At 53.2% G+C, this 17,335-nt stretch overlaps 1 protein-coding gene across 1 annotated transcript; it reads right to left on the reverse strand.

Annotated features, from left to right (window-relative positions):
* Window positions 1–2,124: 2,124 nt before the first annotated feature.
* LOC120403167 (tripartite motif-containing protein 72-like) lies at window positions 2,125–10,558 on the reverse strand. The gene is made up of 7 exons (XM_039533989.1): window positions 10,466–10,558; window positions 7,679–8,072; window positions 7,267–7,362; window positions 6,436–6,666; window positions 5,923–5,945; window positions 4,348–4,466; window positions 2,125–3,563 (listed from the first exon to the last, which is right to left on the reverse strand). Exons 2-7 carry the CDS (start codon window positions 8,051–8,053, stop codon window positions 2,992–2,994), a joined length of 1,416 nt encoding a protein of 471 aa, XP_039389923.1. The 5' UTR covers window positions 8,054–8,072; window positions 10,466–10,558; the 3' UTR covers window positions 2,125–2,991.
* Window positions 10,559–17,335: the final 6,777 nt, after the last annotated feature.

Consider the following 17,335-nt stretch of genomic DNA (forward strand, 5'->3'; position numbering starts at 1 on the left):
CACTGACAATCACTGACAGATACACACACCATATGCAGACACTTGCCACAGACACCGTGACACAAACACACACACACAGACTTGCATGCACAGTTATGCACAGACACACCCAAATACCGACACAGATACACAGTGACTGATACATCCCCTCCCCCAAATCACCATTTACAGATCAGAAGAAAGTGGAATATCCCATTCCTCCAGCAACAGGAAATGCCGTGTGCCAATAAAATCTTGGTTAGTCACCTATGTAAGGGTGGATGTGGCCTATTCCCTACAGTTGAGAAGAAAGGGTGACTATCAACAGAGGGAAAATGACTTTTTGTAGTGCTAACGAGACTAACACATTTATTTGGGCATAATCGCATTGTCTTGTCAGCTGTTGGGAATAGGCCACATCCACCCTGATTGAATTGGCCTCGTTAGCACTGATCCCCAACTTGGTAAGGCAACTCCCATCTTTTCATGTGCTGTGTATTTATACCTGCCTACTGTATTTTCCACTCCGTGCAGCTGATGAAGTGGTTTCTAGCTCATGAAAGCTTATGCCCAAATACATTTGTTAGTCTCTGAGGCGCCACAGGGACTCCTAATCCTTGATGAAACATACAAAGCCCCTGCTAAGAAAAGGAGCAAAGAAATTTGTTATACACTGGTGCCATCTACTGGATATTGAAGGAACTGAGCAATCCAAAATCCGAGAGCCAGCTAGGGTGCCCGGACAGCAAAGGTGAAAAATCGGGACAGCGGGTGGGAGGTAATAGGAGCCTATATAAGAAAAAGACCCCAAAATCGGAACTGTCCCTATAAAATCGGGACATCTGGTCACCCTAGAGCCAACAGCCAAGCAGAAAATACCTCCACCAAATCCCAAAACACGGTCTAAAAAACATAGGAAGTTGCTGACTCCAACAAAGAAGCTGCCGTGATGTGGACACACTCCTCCTATCCCAGGGTGACCAGCAATGAGGGGAAGCAGTAAGATTTCATTTCAGAGATTGTTCTTTCTTTTTATGGCTCAGGCGAGGTCTGCACTAAAAAGTTAGGTCGACCCAGCTACGTCACTCAGGGGTTTGAAAAATCCATATCCTTGAGTGATGTAGTTAAATTGACCTAACCCCTAGTGTAGAAAGCACTAGGTAGCTACTGCCTCTGGGGAATGTGTGTGTGTGGATTATCCCCTCCCATCTGTGTAGTGAGTGTAACTGCTAGTTCTCTTTTTGCGGCTGCACTCTCTCTAGTGAGACCTCGAGGAACTGTATTTTAGCTTCTAAGTAATGCTAGGTGGATGTTCCTCCTTGGAACACCCAATGGAACTAAGAGAATCTCATAGAAAATGTCTAAGCGTCTGCTTTTGATGCTTTAAACATGGCTTTCAAAGCCAACATGAGAAACGGCAAAGACCAGATTCCTCAAAGTGCAGCCTGTGAGACGTAACTTTACTCCTTGGAGAATTACTATAGGTGTGGTAAGTGTGTTAGAAATGCTGGAGAACTGATAACTGTTGATTATAGATCTGGGTCATTCATGGTGAATTAATAATCTGGTTAGTTAAGAATAACCCCGTGTCCTCCTTTGAGACATTCTGACCGGGGTCAAAGTAGACCTGAGAAGGACCCAACTTTAAAATCAGAAAGCCAGCAGTCCCGGGATGCAGTAAAAACAGGTGAGCTGAATTAAATTCCAGCCCCAAACTGGCTATAATGTTTCTCCAATAGGAAAGTCTAGTTTGTTAGATTTTCAGATGAAATCTAACCGGCACTTTGACAAATTGACTGCTCCCCCTCCCTCATTCACACTTACACATCTCCCTGCTACCCTGGACCAGACCCACTGGGGGCCCTGGTCTTGGTCGGGGTCTGTGCAGCACCAGGCGCAATGGGGACCTGATCTTAGTTGCAACCTTCAACTGCTACCATAACAATAATAACAACGAGATTCCTGTAATGCACTCACATGGGTGTGTGCCAGAAGGATAAATCCACTAATGCTGGTACAGTGCCCAGTAAATAAGACGTCCGGGCCCATATAAAGATGTAGCTGATCCCTCACAGATTGATTGGCGGCCGTATGGCAGATAGAAGCCCAGACACACATGCGCACACAGGAGACAGAGTGGACATGACCATGTTTTATTGGAAACCATATCTGGGTGGATGCGAACATGCTCAGATCTCAGCAGCGGCTGTACAGATCCCAGAGCCTTGGAACCACGTCAGGTCACTGCCTGTCCCAGGGAGCTTGGAGATGGACCTCATGGGCTTCGAATGTCTGGAGGATCTGTGATGACATGGGGTATGGTTATGGCACTTCCAGCTATGTGGGCATGGCCAGGGAGTCTCTGGTAATGGACACATGCTTGGGCATGATTGAGATGCCTTTGGTAATGGGGGCATGAATCTCTGGTGATGGGAGGGCCATGATAATGGCACTTCTGTTGATGGTAGCATGACAAAGCATCGTATGGAGCTTCTGGTGATGTAGGATGTGGTTAGCTGTGGTTACAGAGTGTCTGACAACATAGTTATGGAACTTCCAGTGACGTTGGCCACGGTTGAGGCACCTCCTGGTCTGGTGATGTCAGGCATAGCGAGGCATGGCAGGGCACGGCTTCTCTGGGGATGTGGGGTGTGGCTGGGCGTGGTTTCAGCACCGCCAGCCCAGGTGACATGGTTGGGAGTGCCTGTGGCTCATTTGGCGATGTGGGCATGGTTGGGTATGGCCGTGATGATGTGAGGTGAGGTTATGGCACAGCTGGTGATGTAGGGCCGGCTGGGCGTGGTCATGGCTCTTCTGGTGACATGGGATATGGTTGTGGCACCTTCCGCTCTGGCATCTTGGGTCAAGGTTGGGCATGGCTGTGGCACATCTGGCAGCATAGAGCATGGCTGGGTGTGGCTACAGCGCCTTTGGCAACATGGTTATGGCACTCCTGGCTCCTTGGGGCGAGGCTGGGCATGGCTACGGCACCTCCGGCTCTGCAGGGAGCCGTTAGGAGGCCTCCGGCTCTGGCTCATAGATGACCAGCGGCTGGCTGTTCTTGCCCTTGTCGTGCCAGCAGACGTCGAAGAAGGGGTAGACGGTGGTGGTGAAGCGCGTGTGGAAGGCGAAGAGCTGCACCAGGTTGTCCTCGTCGCCGGCGTCATAGAACCCCAGCATCCCGTCCTCGAAGCTGAGATACAGCCCGATCCGGCTGGGCTTGGTCTCCACCCGCAGCAGCCGCGGCTCCTTGTGCTCCACGTGGGCCTCGTAGTTCTTGCCTTCCTTGCAGCCCACCAGCCAGAAGCCGTTGGAGGGCAGGGCCTGGAGCCGACCCTTTCGCCCCGCCTCGGCCGAGATGAGGCCCAGCCCCCAGCGCGGCTTGTCGCCCACCGTCACCTCCCAGTAGTGCTCGCCGCTGGAGAAGCTCTGGCGGCTCACCACGCAGTTGGACTTGTCGAAGCGGCCTGGGTCATCCGAGCTCACTGGCTGCTTGTGCTCCACGCACTCCACCCGCTTGCCGTCCTCCGACACCACCAGGTTGGGGTGGGCCGTGTCCGGGTCAAAGGTCAGGTTCTCCAGAGCTGGTGGGAGGGGAGGGGGAGAAAGGAATGGGGCAGTGATGGCTACCTGCGTGTGGGATCCTGGAAAGTCAGCCCAAAATTCCACCCCTCGTCACCTCCCACCATCCCCATTTTTCCTAATTCTTCTTTCCCACGCAGCACCCCAACCGTCCCTTTCAAGGGAGGCCAGGATCTCGGGTGGGGCCAGAAGGTGCCCAGCGCACTGGGGCCTAGTGAATAGAGTACTGCACTGGGCCCAGGACTCCTGGGTTCTATTCCCGGCTCTGCCATGGATCTGTTGAGCTGATCACTTCACTCAGGGTCTGTTTAGCCCCGGCACAACTGGTGATTGCTGTGCAGGGTAAAGGAGAATAGACTATATCCTTGGATATATAGAGGGATCCCTTGCCTGGTGCAGAGATGCAGCTACCTCTGGGGTGGGGCACAGGGTTTGTTTAGCAGTTGTACCGCAATCCTGCACTGAAAGCGAAGGTAGAATTTAGGGAACAGAATGGAATCGCCACAGCTGGGATTTTGTCAGGACATTGTGGTTAACTCCCTGACTCTTGGAAAAATGCCAGGGATATTTAAAAAACCACGAATGGCCAGAGCGTTGTTAGGACTCTCATTTGAAATGCAGCACAGCTCCCCCCCTGGACTGTGCTGGGGCCCTGGGGCCACCCCTGACTGCGAGGGGAGTGCACCCCCTACTGAGCCACCAACCTGCTCTCTGCAGCACAGTGGGGCAGTGGGGACAGCAATGACAGAGCACCCCCTACTGATCCAGCTCCTGCAGCCGCCCTACCTGGCATCAGTGCACGGAACATCTTCCTCCACACCTGGAACTTGAAGTCATCTGTGATGATTGGCAGCTGGATGTCCATCCGGGCAACTGGAGGGGACTCTCCCAGGATCTTCTGCAGCCTGTGGGGAAGGAAGAGCCCATCAGGGGGCCGTGTGCCCAGGGAGGGAAACCAGGAGGGATGTGGGGGGTGTAGGGAGGTCAGAGGGGGAGGATAAGGGGCGATGGGGAGGTCAAGACTGTGTGACTCAGTTCTTGGATCCATTCATCCAACAGGGAATGTTGTCTTCCCAAGACCTGAGTGTGCAAGGCCCATGTGCAAGGGGAGGGGTGTGAGCAGACCTGGGTGGAGCACACAGTAAGAGAGGCACTTTGTGCAATAAGAGAGGCAGGCTGGCCTCACAGTTAAGACACTGGCCTGGATCTCAGGACACTTGGGTTCAATTCCTAGTGCTGCCACAAACCCACTCATGCAAGTCACTGAATCGCTCTGGGCCTCAGTTTTCCCATCTGTAAAATAGGGCTAATAATCCCTTCTTTGCCTAGAATGTGAGCTCGCTGAGTGTCTGAGCAGCACCTGCCATAAGCAGGGCCCCTGATCTTGGTTGGCAGGGGAGGGGGAAGTCTGTGCAGCACCTGACACAAAGGGGGTCTTGATCTCGGTCGGGGGGGTTGTGCAGCACCTGGCACAGTGGGACCTCCATCTGAAATGAGGTCTGCACAGCGCCCGGCATAATGGGGCCCCAATGTTGGCAGGAACATGGAGGGGTTATCCTAATGTGAGGCACTGTAGGGCAGGGGACGTGTGGCAGGAAGGAGTGTGCCAGGAATACTGACATTGCAGATGGCAAGGGATGAGCTAGTGTGCAAAGGGAAGGTGGTGAAAAAGGTGAGTGTGCAAGAAGGCCTGAGTATGGCCAGGAGTGTGCGTGCAAGGGGAGAGGGGTGTGTGAGAGGAGTCAGCCAGAGCACACGCGTGTGAGAGGAAACCGGTGAGCGAGCAAGGTCTGGGGCAGAGGGTCCCAAGGAGATGGCTGCGGGCATGTGTGTCTAGATTGCGGTTTCCAATTCCAGGCACCCACGTTCAAGCAAGATGAAGCCAGAGCGGACCAGGTGCAGCGATGGGCAGTCAGGGGCCTGCAGGGCCGATCGGAGGAGAGGAGGCCGGATGCGCTAGGCTGGGTTAGCCTGGCGAAGCACTGGCTGAGAGGGTCTGATTGCTCCCTACTGACCCATCGGGGTAGGGAGCAGAGCTGTAAGCGATGCTGGCACCGGAGGAGGTGGAGACAAACCAGGCAGGAAGCAAGGGAGGCTGGACAGGAGAAGAAGGTTTCTGGCCATCGGAGGAGGGAGGGTCTGGACTGGCCTCCCAGCAGCAGCCCTGCGAGCCAGGAACTGAGCAGGTTTGAGGATGGAGCTTGAGGGGGGAAGCAGGGGCTTGAGATGGAGGGAAGGAGGGGCTGGGAGAGCAGCGACTGGGCTTGGTGACCCAGAAGGGCCCTTCCGTTCCAATGTCCCCGTTGGACACGGGGTCGTGGGGGAGCTGAAGGAGAGCGGCAGAGGGGTGGGAGCGCTCACCTGCTGGCCACCAGGCAGTATTTCTGTGGAGAGGAAGACGAAGGTGAAGATTAGCACCTGGCCCACAGCATCTCCCCATTCCCAGCCCACCCACCGACCCCGCCTCTAACCACAGAGGCAAGAGCATCACGTTAAAAAGACAGACAGGGTTGGGAGGTGGGGCTGACAGACACGGAGAGTCGGGGGAGGGGGAAGTGCATGTGTGGGCCAGGGGATCACACCCAGACCCAGAGGCGCGTGTTGGGGAGGGGAACGGACACAGGGACCTGGTGCGTAGGTAAGGGGGACAGAGACACGGGGATGTTTGGGGTCACCTTAGTCAGGTGGTCACAGACAGAAACAGGGGCTGGGGTCACAGACAAATAGAGGGTGGGGTGGGATCCCAGAGAGACAGACACCGGGGATGGAGTCACAGACACAGGCAGGGGGAGGGGTCCCAGAGAGAAAGACGGAGGAAGGGACAGAGTCACAGACAGACAGAGACGGGGGAGGGGGCAGGGGGTCTCTTCTCACCCTCAGGAACTCGGTCTGACTCTCCTCCTGCACCTCGCCCAGCACGGCCTCCATCTGCTTGAGCTGGTCCAGGTAGTGGCCCATGGTCTTGTGCTCATCCCGCAGCACGGCCGTGGCCTGCTGCTGCACCCGCTCTGCCTCCCGGCCCAGCGAGGCCTCCAGCGTCACCAGGTAGGCGCGCATCACCCCCAGCTGCTCCGACACCTGCTGCTTGAATCGCACCACTGTGTCCTGCAGCCAGGGAGGGAGGGATGGTCACTGCCTATCCCCGCTGGGGTCAGAGCTCCCCCAATAGCACTTCCCCTCCCTGATCTGCTCCAATCCCTGGGGTGGGAGCCCCCCAGCAACCTCCTCCCCACATTTGTCTTCATGAATATGGAGGATGCACACACTGCTTTGTTACTGTAGGATCTCCTGACATTGCTAGGGCAACATATGGCTTGTTATCGTAGGGTCTCTCAGTGCTGAGGGTCGTGCACACACTACTTTGTTATTGTAGGGTCTCGTGACGTTGCTAGATCTACACATGGTCTGTTGCTGTGAATTTCTCATGGACACTGGGGTGGCACACACTGCTTTGTTATTGTAGGGTCTCTAGTGAGGACTTAACTATTGGGAGTAGCTTGTTTGACATTCACTGAAAGGAGAAGAGTGTGTAACTTCTTGGTGCTGGCAGGTAGGCCAGTGGGATCCCTTTGAATTAACAGTGCCTTCACCCAATGTTTCAAATGCATCACAGATCCCCTTCCACAGCACACATCCGAATCTCCTCAACACGTGTACGTACACACACACACACACACACACACACACACCACCCTGCTGTCTCACCTCCACCTCTGCTATCTGTCTGTTCAGCAGAGTGATCGTTTTCTCCTTACGCACTTGTGCCTCCTGCAGTTGAATTTGCTGCTGGGGAAGTTGTTTCTGAGAGAGCAAGAGAAAAAGAGGAATCGAGTGGTCTGATCCAGGGTGGCAGGGAGGGGGCGGGATACTGGGCTAGATGGGCCCATGGGTCTGATCCAGGGTGGCAGGGAGGGGGCGGGATACCGGGCTAGATGGGCCCATGGGTCTGATCCAGGGTGGCAGGGAGGGGGCGGGATACCGGGCTAGATGGGCCCATGGGTCTGATCCAGAGTGGCAGGGAGGGGCGGGATACCGGGCTAGATGGGCCCATGGGTCTGATCCAGGGTGGCAGGGAGGGGGCGGGATACCGGGCTAGATGGGCCCATGGGTCTGTTACCTTCATCCTCTGGTGGGCCTCGGCGGCCGTGATGATGTTGTGGCCCTTGTGCTTGCCCAGCGAGGCGCACACCCCGCAGATGACCTGCTGGTCCTGCTCGCAGTAGACGCTCAGGGGGTCCATGTGCTCCTCGCAGTGGTCGTGGGGCACCTGCCGGAAGCACTGCACCAGGTGCTCCATCTGCTGGTTGATGCGCAGCTGCTCCACCTTGGTGGGGGCCTGGCAGGTGGGGCAGGCCGCGGCCTGGGACAGGCACTCCAGGCAGAAGGTGTGGCCGCACTCAGCCGTCACCGGGGCCTTGAACAGCTTCAGGCAGCTGGGGCAGCTCAGGTCCTGGTGCATGCCCTGCATCAGGCGCTGCTTGGAGTTCGACATGGCTGGGTGGTGGGGCGGGCTGGCAGAGAGGGGACAGAAGGTGACTGATATACCCCCATTCCCACCCCCTGAGCCAGCCAGGCCTGGAGCCAAAGCCCCCTAGGGGGAAACGGCACCACGTCCCAGTTCCTGCCCTCCCCACCCTGCTTGGGATAAATTAGTCATTTCCCTTCCCCCTGTGCTGCCTCCTCATGTGTCTGGCCTATGCAGAGGAATGTTAACCCTGCGTGGTATCTGCCGGGCCCATGGCTGCAAGGTGACAAATACCTATAAATAGCTGGCTTGGAACGGACATGGCAATGGGAGCTGAGCTCTGGGGCCGGCGGATTCTCCATCTGTGGATCACGGCCTCTCCCTGGGAGTTGTGTCTGACTGTGTTGCAAATGCACAGCCCTGCTTTTTTGTCCAGACGCTATTTTGCTACAGTATATTCCACGGCACCCAGGCATTGCAGTGAATTGCACGGGATTTCTGGCTTTGCAGTTGTGTGCTGTTTGGCAGCGAATACATATTGCTTTCTGTTCCCTCCGCTGCAGTGTGCCGTGCGTGGCGGGGCACTGCCCTGTAACCTCGTTAAGCACAAAGTATTTATCGCAGTGAATTCCACATGCGTCGATTGGCATTGTGTTGCGTGGTGTTTTGGTGCATTGTGTTGCAGTCATTGTACCGTTGTGATGGAGTGCAGGTAGGACAAGAAGTAGTTGGCTTAACTGCAGTATGTGTGTATGTGGGGGTTACAGATAGGCAGTTCTCGGGCCTGTGTTATCCAGGGTGTGACGAAGTGGGACTGTTCTTAATGGTTCCTCTGAATACTGTGTGGGTGCCTCAGTTTCCCCTATGCATTTCTTAAGTCTCCAGTGTGCATAAATGGCCGACACACTGTATCCTGGCAACAAATGGCTGGGGCCCTTCCCCCCTGCAAGGGAATAGCTAAAGGTGAACAAAGAGATCAGGTGACCTCCTGGCCCAGGAAAGAGACAAAAGCCAGGAAGGAGGGGCTGGAGGGGGTTTCAGTTTGGAGCTGTCTGGGGACAGGGAGTGAGTGAAGACGGGGTTGTCTGGCTCGCCAGGCCCGTTCTCTGTACCTACAAGCTCTGTTTTAGACTGTGTTCCTGTCATCTAATAAACCTCTGTTTTACTGGCTGGCTAAGAGTCATGTCTGACTGCAAAGTGGGGATGCAGGACCCTCTGGCTTCCCCAGGACCCCGCCTGGGCGGACTCACTGTGGGAAGCGCACAGAGGGGAATATGCTGAATGCTCCAAGGTCAGACCCAGGAAGGTGAAGCCGTGTGAGCTTCTTGCCCTGAAGACAGTCTGCTCCGAGGGAGAGGAGGCTCCCCAAAGTCCTACGGGGAGCAGTTCCAGAGCATTGCCCAGGGACTCCGTGACACAGGGGTTCAGATTCGATGATCATAATGGTTCCATCTGGAATCTATGAATCTCATGCTGTGCTTTTGTTCTGATGGGGAGCGGTCTGCAGGGCTGAACCCTCCCCAGACCGTGCTGCATGCCAATGTCAGGACCACGTCCGAGGACCAATAAAGGCCATTTCCCGAGCGGGATGAGGGGGTTAGGCCAGCCTGGCTTTCCCCATGTCCTGCCCTACTTGCCCCACATTGCAGCTGGGAATAAAGGGGCTAGAGGGGCGCTGGGAGGGGGTGAGAGCAGAAGGGAGGGAATAAACCGATCCCCAATGGGTAGAGATGGGTGAGACCCATTCCAGAGGGGCCTGACATGCAGCAAAGGGGGGCTGGATGGCTTCTCCACGTGTCGGACACAGAGTTGGGCAGGGGGAGGAAGGGATGGAGGGAGTGAGACAGACGCACAAACAGAAGAGAAGAGATACGAACAGAGGGAGAGACACCGAGGAACATTTTTTGCCTCTGCCCAGAGAGACAATCTAACCCAAACCATCCCCCTCCCCAGCCAACTCCCTTCTCTGCCCCCCCCTTTCCCTGCCACATGCTATTCCCGCATACAAGCTGTCCCGCTGCTACCAGCCTGGCTCATGTCAGCACTAGGGGGTTAAAATGACGCGCAGGAGAGAGGAGAAAAACAGACATGAGACATGGAGACAGACTCACGACGGATGGACACAGACAGACTGACACAGACCGAGGCCTCACTCTGAGTATTTCTGACCCCTGCCCAGAGCTAAGTAACTGCAGCTTGTGCCAGCCTAGAGGGCAGCGGCTGAGTCCACGGCCCCGTCAGATCCTTTGACCTTGCCCATGCAGCCTGCCCCGTTCTTCGCCATTCAGAAAGACGATGCCTCCCTTCAAGTTTTCCCAACCGCCCTCTAAGCCTGGACCCCAGCACCCCGGTCGCGATAGGCTGCACACAGCCCAAGGGGCAATGAAATATACCCACAGCCACCGCTCCGGGCGGGAGAGAAAGAAAGCAGCATCTTACTGAGATCGGAGGAGACGGCTTGGGGAGCAGGGTCCGGCTGGAGGGCGATGAGGTGTAGAGATCGGATGGAGCAGCTGACTGCTGGGATGGGCTCAGCCGCAGCACGACTGACCCACAGCCCCTCCCTGCCTCTATATATAGATCAATAACGCACTGCTGTTCTGGGAAGCACAGGACACCGGCCAGTTTTTTGTCTGCAGAGCAGGAGGGGGAGGGAAGGGTGACAGGTGACTGGTTCAGGCAGCTGTTGGCATGGGGAGACAAGGCTCTCTTTCCCCAGCACAGTCTCTCTGCTAAGGGCAAGCGCCCTGCACTGCCCTCCCGGATGCCTGGGTCCCATTCTGCATCCTGGACTTCCCCTGGACCCCAGGGTCTGGGTGTGCTAAACTGTCATCCAGGATGCATAGGTCCCATTCTCCATTTCATTCCCTTCCCCTGGGGAACAGGGGCTATGGGACCCCCAATGGGGCAGCACCCTGCACTGCTGTTCCAGACACCTGGGGACCCTCATGCCTTCTCCCTCTGGGGGCATGGATCAACTGTGATTTGGGGTGGGAGGATCTAGCAGCCCAGCTCGGCCCAGCCAGCTGCCATGACGAGATTCCCCAGCCAGGATATTGCAGAGAGTCATGGCAGCTGCTGACCGTGCCAGGTGTGAGAGCTTTGGTGGACACACTGAGATCAGCGCGGGAGTGGTGCGGGTGAATGGAGCTGTCTGTACTTGGGAGTAGGGTTGCTCCTTTCAAATTTCTGAAAACCGGGCACTACAGCAGGAGTGCTGGAACCTCCCCCTGCCCCTCCTGTTCCCCTGAGGCCCCGCCCCCTGCCTTGCCTCTCAGGCCCCGCCCCCTGCCTTGCCTCTCTCTCAGGCCCCGCCCCCTGCCTTGCCTCTGCCCCCAAAGGCCAGTGCATCTGAGGCCATCGGGGAAGCAGGAGCTCCATGACTACGTGAGGTGTTGGGGCAGGGCCTTGGTGAGGAATTGGTGGGGCTGTCTGAGCCCCAGTGCAGCCTGGTGAGGAGGGAAGGATCAGAACTGGAGTCCTGAGCTCCCTGTAATGAGCCTGGATGCAGTTCCTCTGAGAGCCTGCATCTATCTCCCCCATGGTGTTCGTAGCTGTCCTCCGGCACCTGGCAGAGCCAACCTGCAGTCCCTGTTCCAGCTCAGGACGAGTTCACACAGCTTCCGCATCTTCTTTGGATTTGTACTCCCAGATTTAACGTTTGAGTATTGCTAGTCATCTGGTGTGGTGCCGTATAATTTATTCAGAATGCTGCCCACCGCAGTCACCCGCTGGCTCAGCTGTTCTCCGTGCCTGTGAACAAAATGCATGTCGGAGGAGAAGAGAGAGAATGAACTGGGGTTTGTCAACCTGTTTGCTAATATAAAATCTACCCTAATGATTTTCACCACAGCACTTTGCAGTCTGGACATTGAGAGATTGCTCATCCAGTGTCAAAATGCAGCCACCTCTGGGATGAGGTATGGCAGCAGTGCTGTACAACATGTGGCCTAGATAAGACATTAATAGGGATTTCTCCATCTGATTTCTTTGCTTTTGAGAGGAGAAACTGGCCTGGGTGACAGAAGAATTGGATTTAAAAACTGGCGTCTCAGACAGAGCCCCCAGTTTTAAGAGAAAAGGAAGTGTCAAAGCTACTGAAGTGGAAGAATTCACTCCACACTGAGGTGGCCTTTGGTTATTAATGGGGCCTGTTCCCATTTTCATTCAGTAAAAGTGGATTTCATCGCACACACACAAACCGTCAAAACCATGTTTCCTTTGATGATCATAGAAATCCACAGAGAGGGAAAGTAAGAAAAATGCTGCTTGGAGCTTATTAAAGTCCAAATCCAGTGATTCAGACTTTTGAATGGGCCTTGTCGCAAATGGACTAGCGAATGAACAGTAAAAGCAGGGATGTCAGGATATTTACTTTGTATCTTTTGACATGTGAGATTGACAATTTGTGTTTTAACCGTTTAAACAGTTTTCACTTTTTGAATCTCAATGTCTTTCGTCACTAAATAATTGTCTGAGCCCTCCCCATAATTTAATGCAACTGAAAATTTAAGTCAAGAAAAATCTAAAAAAAAGTTTAAAAGAAAACCAACATCTGTTGAAATTATAAAATAATAAAAATACAAATTGAATTCTGCCGAGCCTATTTATAACACACTGGGTGATGTGTGTCTGTGCTCTCATGCCCTCTGCGGGTAGGAATCAGAGCTGCTCAAGTGTGTATCACAGGCAGCTATGCACTTTACAGCTACTGAGGGAGGGTTTTACTCCAGGGGTTCAGGGCCTGGGTTTTTGTAGCAGGAGGACGTGAGTGCTATCCCTGTGGGCATCGTGCAGTTCCAAGCAGAAGGCCAGCAGGGATGTTGTGGTTGACCACAGCTTTAGGGCAATAATCTTGAGTTCCGTGGTCTTGGAGGATATTTCCAATCCTGCTCCTCTCCTCTCCCACCTAATTGCCAGCCCCCTCACATGGTTCCCGCCTCATGACAGGTGCTGGCTCGGGGCTGCCTGCACAAACATCTCCCTTCGCCAGGCTGAGTCTGCTCTGACATCATCACGACAACTCCCGAAGGGATGCAGCCTCCCCACGGATCGAGCACCATCTGGATCAGTCATGCAGACACCAGAACCACCCTTTTGCAAGGTTTAATGGATCATTTTCACCTCAGCGGCACAGAAACTCTTACCCGGTCTGACGACAGCCTCCCAGATCAGCTTCCTGTCATTTTGCTCCACCAGGCTGGGCTCCAGCTCCTCCTCGACATCCTTGGTGTGGGTTTCTGTGACTGGCCAAGGAGCTTCTGCATGTCTATTCAGACATGGCAGTTCCCACAGGGAAAACAAAGGCCATATGAGGAATGACACATCCTGAACATGCAGGGCTGGGTTAAGGGGGTGAGGCATGTTAGTCAGAGCTAATAGAGGATGTTTGGATCCACAAAAGATTCTCCATCACTTCCTCCTCTTCCACTACCAGTAGTATTATTTATTGTTTATATTACCGACCACCTCCTAGTTCTCCTCCTCCACAGGGTGACACAAGCTCTCCGGAACTGTGGCGGGGCCCAGAGAAAGTATCAAATCGTGGGCCCAACCAGACCAACGGGCCAATCTAGCCCAGTATCCGGCTCCCTCCCTGCCCAGCCTGAGAAGGTCCCACTGTGGGAACCGTATGGCTGAAGATCCCCAACTGCTTCTTTCCAGATGCACTGTGCTACCTCAATACCACCACCAGCTTGGCGTGAGGCCACCACAGACTATGGCTACGGAGCCTTGGACTATGGGACGGTCTAGACCGAGAAAGACAGCATCCACCAGTGGGCTCATCTAACCCAGTATCCTGCCCCATCCATCTCCCACAGATCAGCCCATTAGGCCCATCTGTGCTGGTATTAACCTCCCACTTCCTCCTGCCCTAGATTGGTGGGGCAAAGCAACCACACAGCATTGAAATGCAGCTGCCTCTGAGGTGGAGCAGCCGGTGAAGAGCCATACAGTAACACTGTACAAAAGAGAATCCTGAACCAACTGGCTGCTGGGCAGTGCACAAGTCTAGGTTTCCTGTGTAGCATTGGCTAGCAAACGGGGGTCTTGCAAAGTTCTCCAGGTGGAGGAGCCGATAAATGGGGGTGAGTTTGTTCTGTGCTTGCTGCTTGACTGATGTTTATAGCAGAGGTGGCCAAACTGCCCTGCCCAAAGGCTTTGGGCTAAAGACTGCTTGTTGCTTTGCCCTGCCCAGAGGGTCAGAGTCCAGACTGTTGATTGCTGTCTGCCCAAGCCAGGAGGCTGTCTGGACGAATGGCTGCTTGCTGTTTTTTCTGCCCAGAGGGTGGATGATTGCTATCAGCTGTGAAGAAACAGCAAGGCCTCTCTCTGAGAGGGAAAGGACCATTACAAGCACCCATTAACCCTTAACCGGGGGGGCAGGGCTACTCAGGGAGGACAGGAGTTTAAAAAAAACAGCTCTTAAGCAACCCAAGGAGCTAGGTAATACAGAGCTTTGCAAGGGAGTTTAGAGAGCCAAAGACATCTGATTAAAATTCCCTAAACTTAGGCTGATAAACTCTGCCACCCAAAAGAAACACATAAAACAAAAACAAAAAAAGCTGCAGGAGTGAAAAGAATGCAGGCAGAAGTCCAGCAGCAGAGGGGGGCTATCCAGTTTATTGCACTGATTGCGGCATGTCTCAATACCTGCCTTGTGGGTATTCCCTTAAAGGAATAATGGACTTAAAATATTTGTACTGTCCAGGAGAGGGCCGGGCCGTACAAGGATGTACCTTTCTGGGGGGAAATCTGGGACTGGGGTGTGTTGGGGTCACCCTGCTGTATAACTCAGGCTGGTGAGAGTCAAAATGTAGCTGGCAGGCTGCAGTTACACACAGACACTCGGGGTGTGGCTTGCATGCTGGAAGGCTGTGAGCGGCCCAGGTGGGAGCTACTTCAATGAGGCCTTGTAAGGCACCCACGGTTGTTGGGCAGGGTGACACTGCCCACTCCCCCCACTAGTCTGGATTGTACCTCACTGTATCACACCCATCACCTCACTATTCACTGAACTCACTCAGCCTGGCCAGGCTCTTGTGCATTCAGGGAGCACCAGCCACCGATATTTCTCTCTGGCCTCTGGGACTCACCAAAAGTCTGTGCACAGACCTGGCCACAGTGATTGGCTAGTTGAGCCACACAGCATTAAAAGAGACTCAATCTTGCCCATGCAGCCAGGCATGAAAAAGACAGAGGTTCCTTGCAAAAGACAGAGGTTCCTTGCCGAAGGGTCAGACTCATATCAAACTTGCTCAGGGACACTAAACATGAAAAAGAAAGCCAAGAATTACCAGCACAAAGAAGGTGAGTGAAATACAGATTAAAGAGAGAGATTTAGATTATCATATCAAGCTGGAGTCCCATGAACTCCAGATCAACACTTGTGACACCAGGCACTAATCTCTAGATACTCTGGATAACAAAGAAAAAGAACGGTCCCGCCGGTTATTGCTTTCATTTTCTGCTAGTTTATTGCATTGTTATTCCTTTGTTGATTGTTGTGTGCTGGTTCAGCAGCTACATTTCCCGTGTGAGACCCATTTAGCTTTTATCCTGATTTGATAACCAGGTTCCTTGAACCCAGCAATTTAGTTATTTCAGTGAAACTCCCTCTGATTAGCCCAATGGGGTCAGGCATAAAGACCTCCCTTGGCACTAAGAATCTGCCATGGAGAACTCATCTAATCAAAGACTAGGTACAGATCCATCCCAAGGGCCCCCTAACACCCTGTAGGACTCCAGACCACCCTGGAGATGTGGGAGAAGTTGCCCATCACAGCTCTCACTCTCCCCTCATCTGAGCTAGAGAAATCTGCCAGGCTAAACTGCTATGATGTCCCCCTACAACACGTGTAACACACTGTGTGTCCATGTACAAAAGTGCCCCCAGTGGTTCACAGGCATTAAACCCACGAAAGCTCATGCTCCAATATGTCTGTTAGTCTATAAGGTGACACAGGACTCTTTGCTGCTTTTACAGATCCAGACTAACACGGCTACCCCTCTGATACTTGGCCCTAAACTTGTATCAGTAACTCTATCCTGCCCCTATTATGGCATACCAATGTTCAAGATCATCTCATTATGCACATAGATTTTACGGGACTTTGAAAATTATGATCAGCACAGTGGCGAATGGGTGGGGGAGTCTGGAAGTTTGAAAGCCCTTAAACGCCTCCAAACTTGCCCCACAATGTCTATCTTAGCTCTCATTGCAGAATACCAATTTTCAAGACAATCTCCCCATGCATGTGGATTTTAGAGCATCATCTCCTCACTGGGGGAGCTGCATATGAGGTAACCATTGAGCCGATGAGGCCAGACATGCGCCACCTACTCCACTAGCCTGAGACGCATATCAGTTTTCAAGACAGTCTGAGTATGTGTGCTTAGAGTGCTTTGAAATATCAGCTCTTAAACAAACACCAAAGAACCCTGCTCTCAGGAAAACCTTCCCCAAGGAGCTGTGTTTTAGCCAAATGTTGCTGGGCCTCACCTTGTCTGGTTTCCCCTTCTCCCTTTGTTTCCTTCCCTCTCTCATGGGCTTTGTTGAGATTTTGTTTGTACAACAGCTCATTTTATGAACAAATAGGATGTCATTTTCTCACACTTGCACGCTCTATATAGCTCCCCATAAAAGCTTATCTATGCCGATAAGTGATGAACAAACACGTTCTGTCTGGGTTGCTCCTGGCCCCAAGTGCCTCTGCTCAGCTTTCACTCTCGTTTCATGTGTTCTTTGGCTGAAGAACTGCTCCATTGTAATACTCATGCAATGGATATTGTGCAGACCCATAAAGCTTCTCTTCCTCTTCCATCCACCCAAGAGCATCTCTCAGTAAGTAACTCCCAACATTGGAACATTCAAGTCTTTTGAAAACCTCTTAATCTGCAAAGAGCTCTGGTCATACAAATAGTCATTGATCAATACCTTACAGCGGGCTAACGAGTAATCAGCAGAGGTTTTAGCTAACTAATTGTTATAGATTATTAAAGAGTCCAACAGCTCAATAAGTAGCTTATAACCATCGACAATACTGTCCATTGATGGCCTTATTGTCATCTATAACACACACTGCTCATGTCTAACATGCTTAGAACATCTGTTAATAACTATAAAGGGAAGGGAACAGCCCTCCTATGTACTATACTATAAAATCCCTCCTGGCCAGAGATACCAAAATCCTTTTACCTGTAAAGGGTTAAGAAGCTCAGGTAACCTGGCTGACACCTGATCCAAAGGACCAATAAGGGGACAAGATACTTTCAAATCTTGGGGCGGGGGAAGGCTTTTGTTTGTGC

Source organism: Mauremys reevesii, linkage group 4 (genome assembly GCF_016161935.1).
Source record: "Mauremys reevesii isolate NIE-2019 linkage group 4, ASM1616193v1, whole genome shotgun sequence".
In the NCBI taxonomy this organism is placed as follows: Eukaryota; Metazoa; Chordata; order Testudines; family Geoemydidae; genus Mauremys; species Mauremys reevesii.

Excerpts from the sequence above, each read along its gene's own strand:
- LOC120403167 (XM_039533989.1), bottom strand. The coding sequence starts at position 8,053 with ATGTCGAACTCCAAGCAGCGCCTGATGCAGGGCATGCACCAGGACCTG. Across the intron at positions 5,946-6,435 it reads GTCAGACCGAGTTCCTGAGG|AAATACTGCCTGGTGGCCAG; the intron begins GTGAGAAGAGAC and ends TCCTCTCCACAG. Across the intron at positions 4,467-5,922 it reads TACTGCCTGGTGGCCAGCAG|GCTGCAGAAGATCCTGGGAG; the intron begins GTGAGCGCTCCC and ends CCTTCCCCACAG.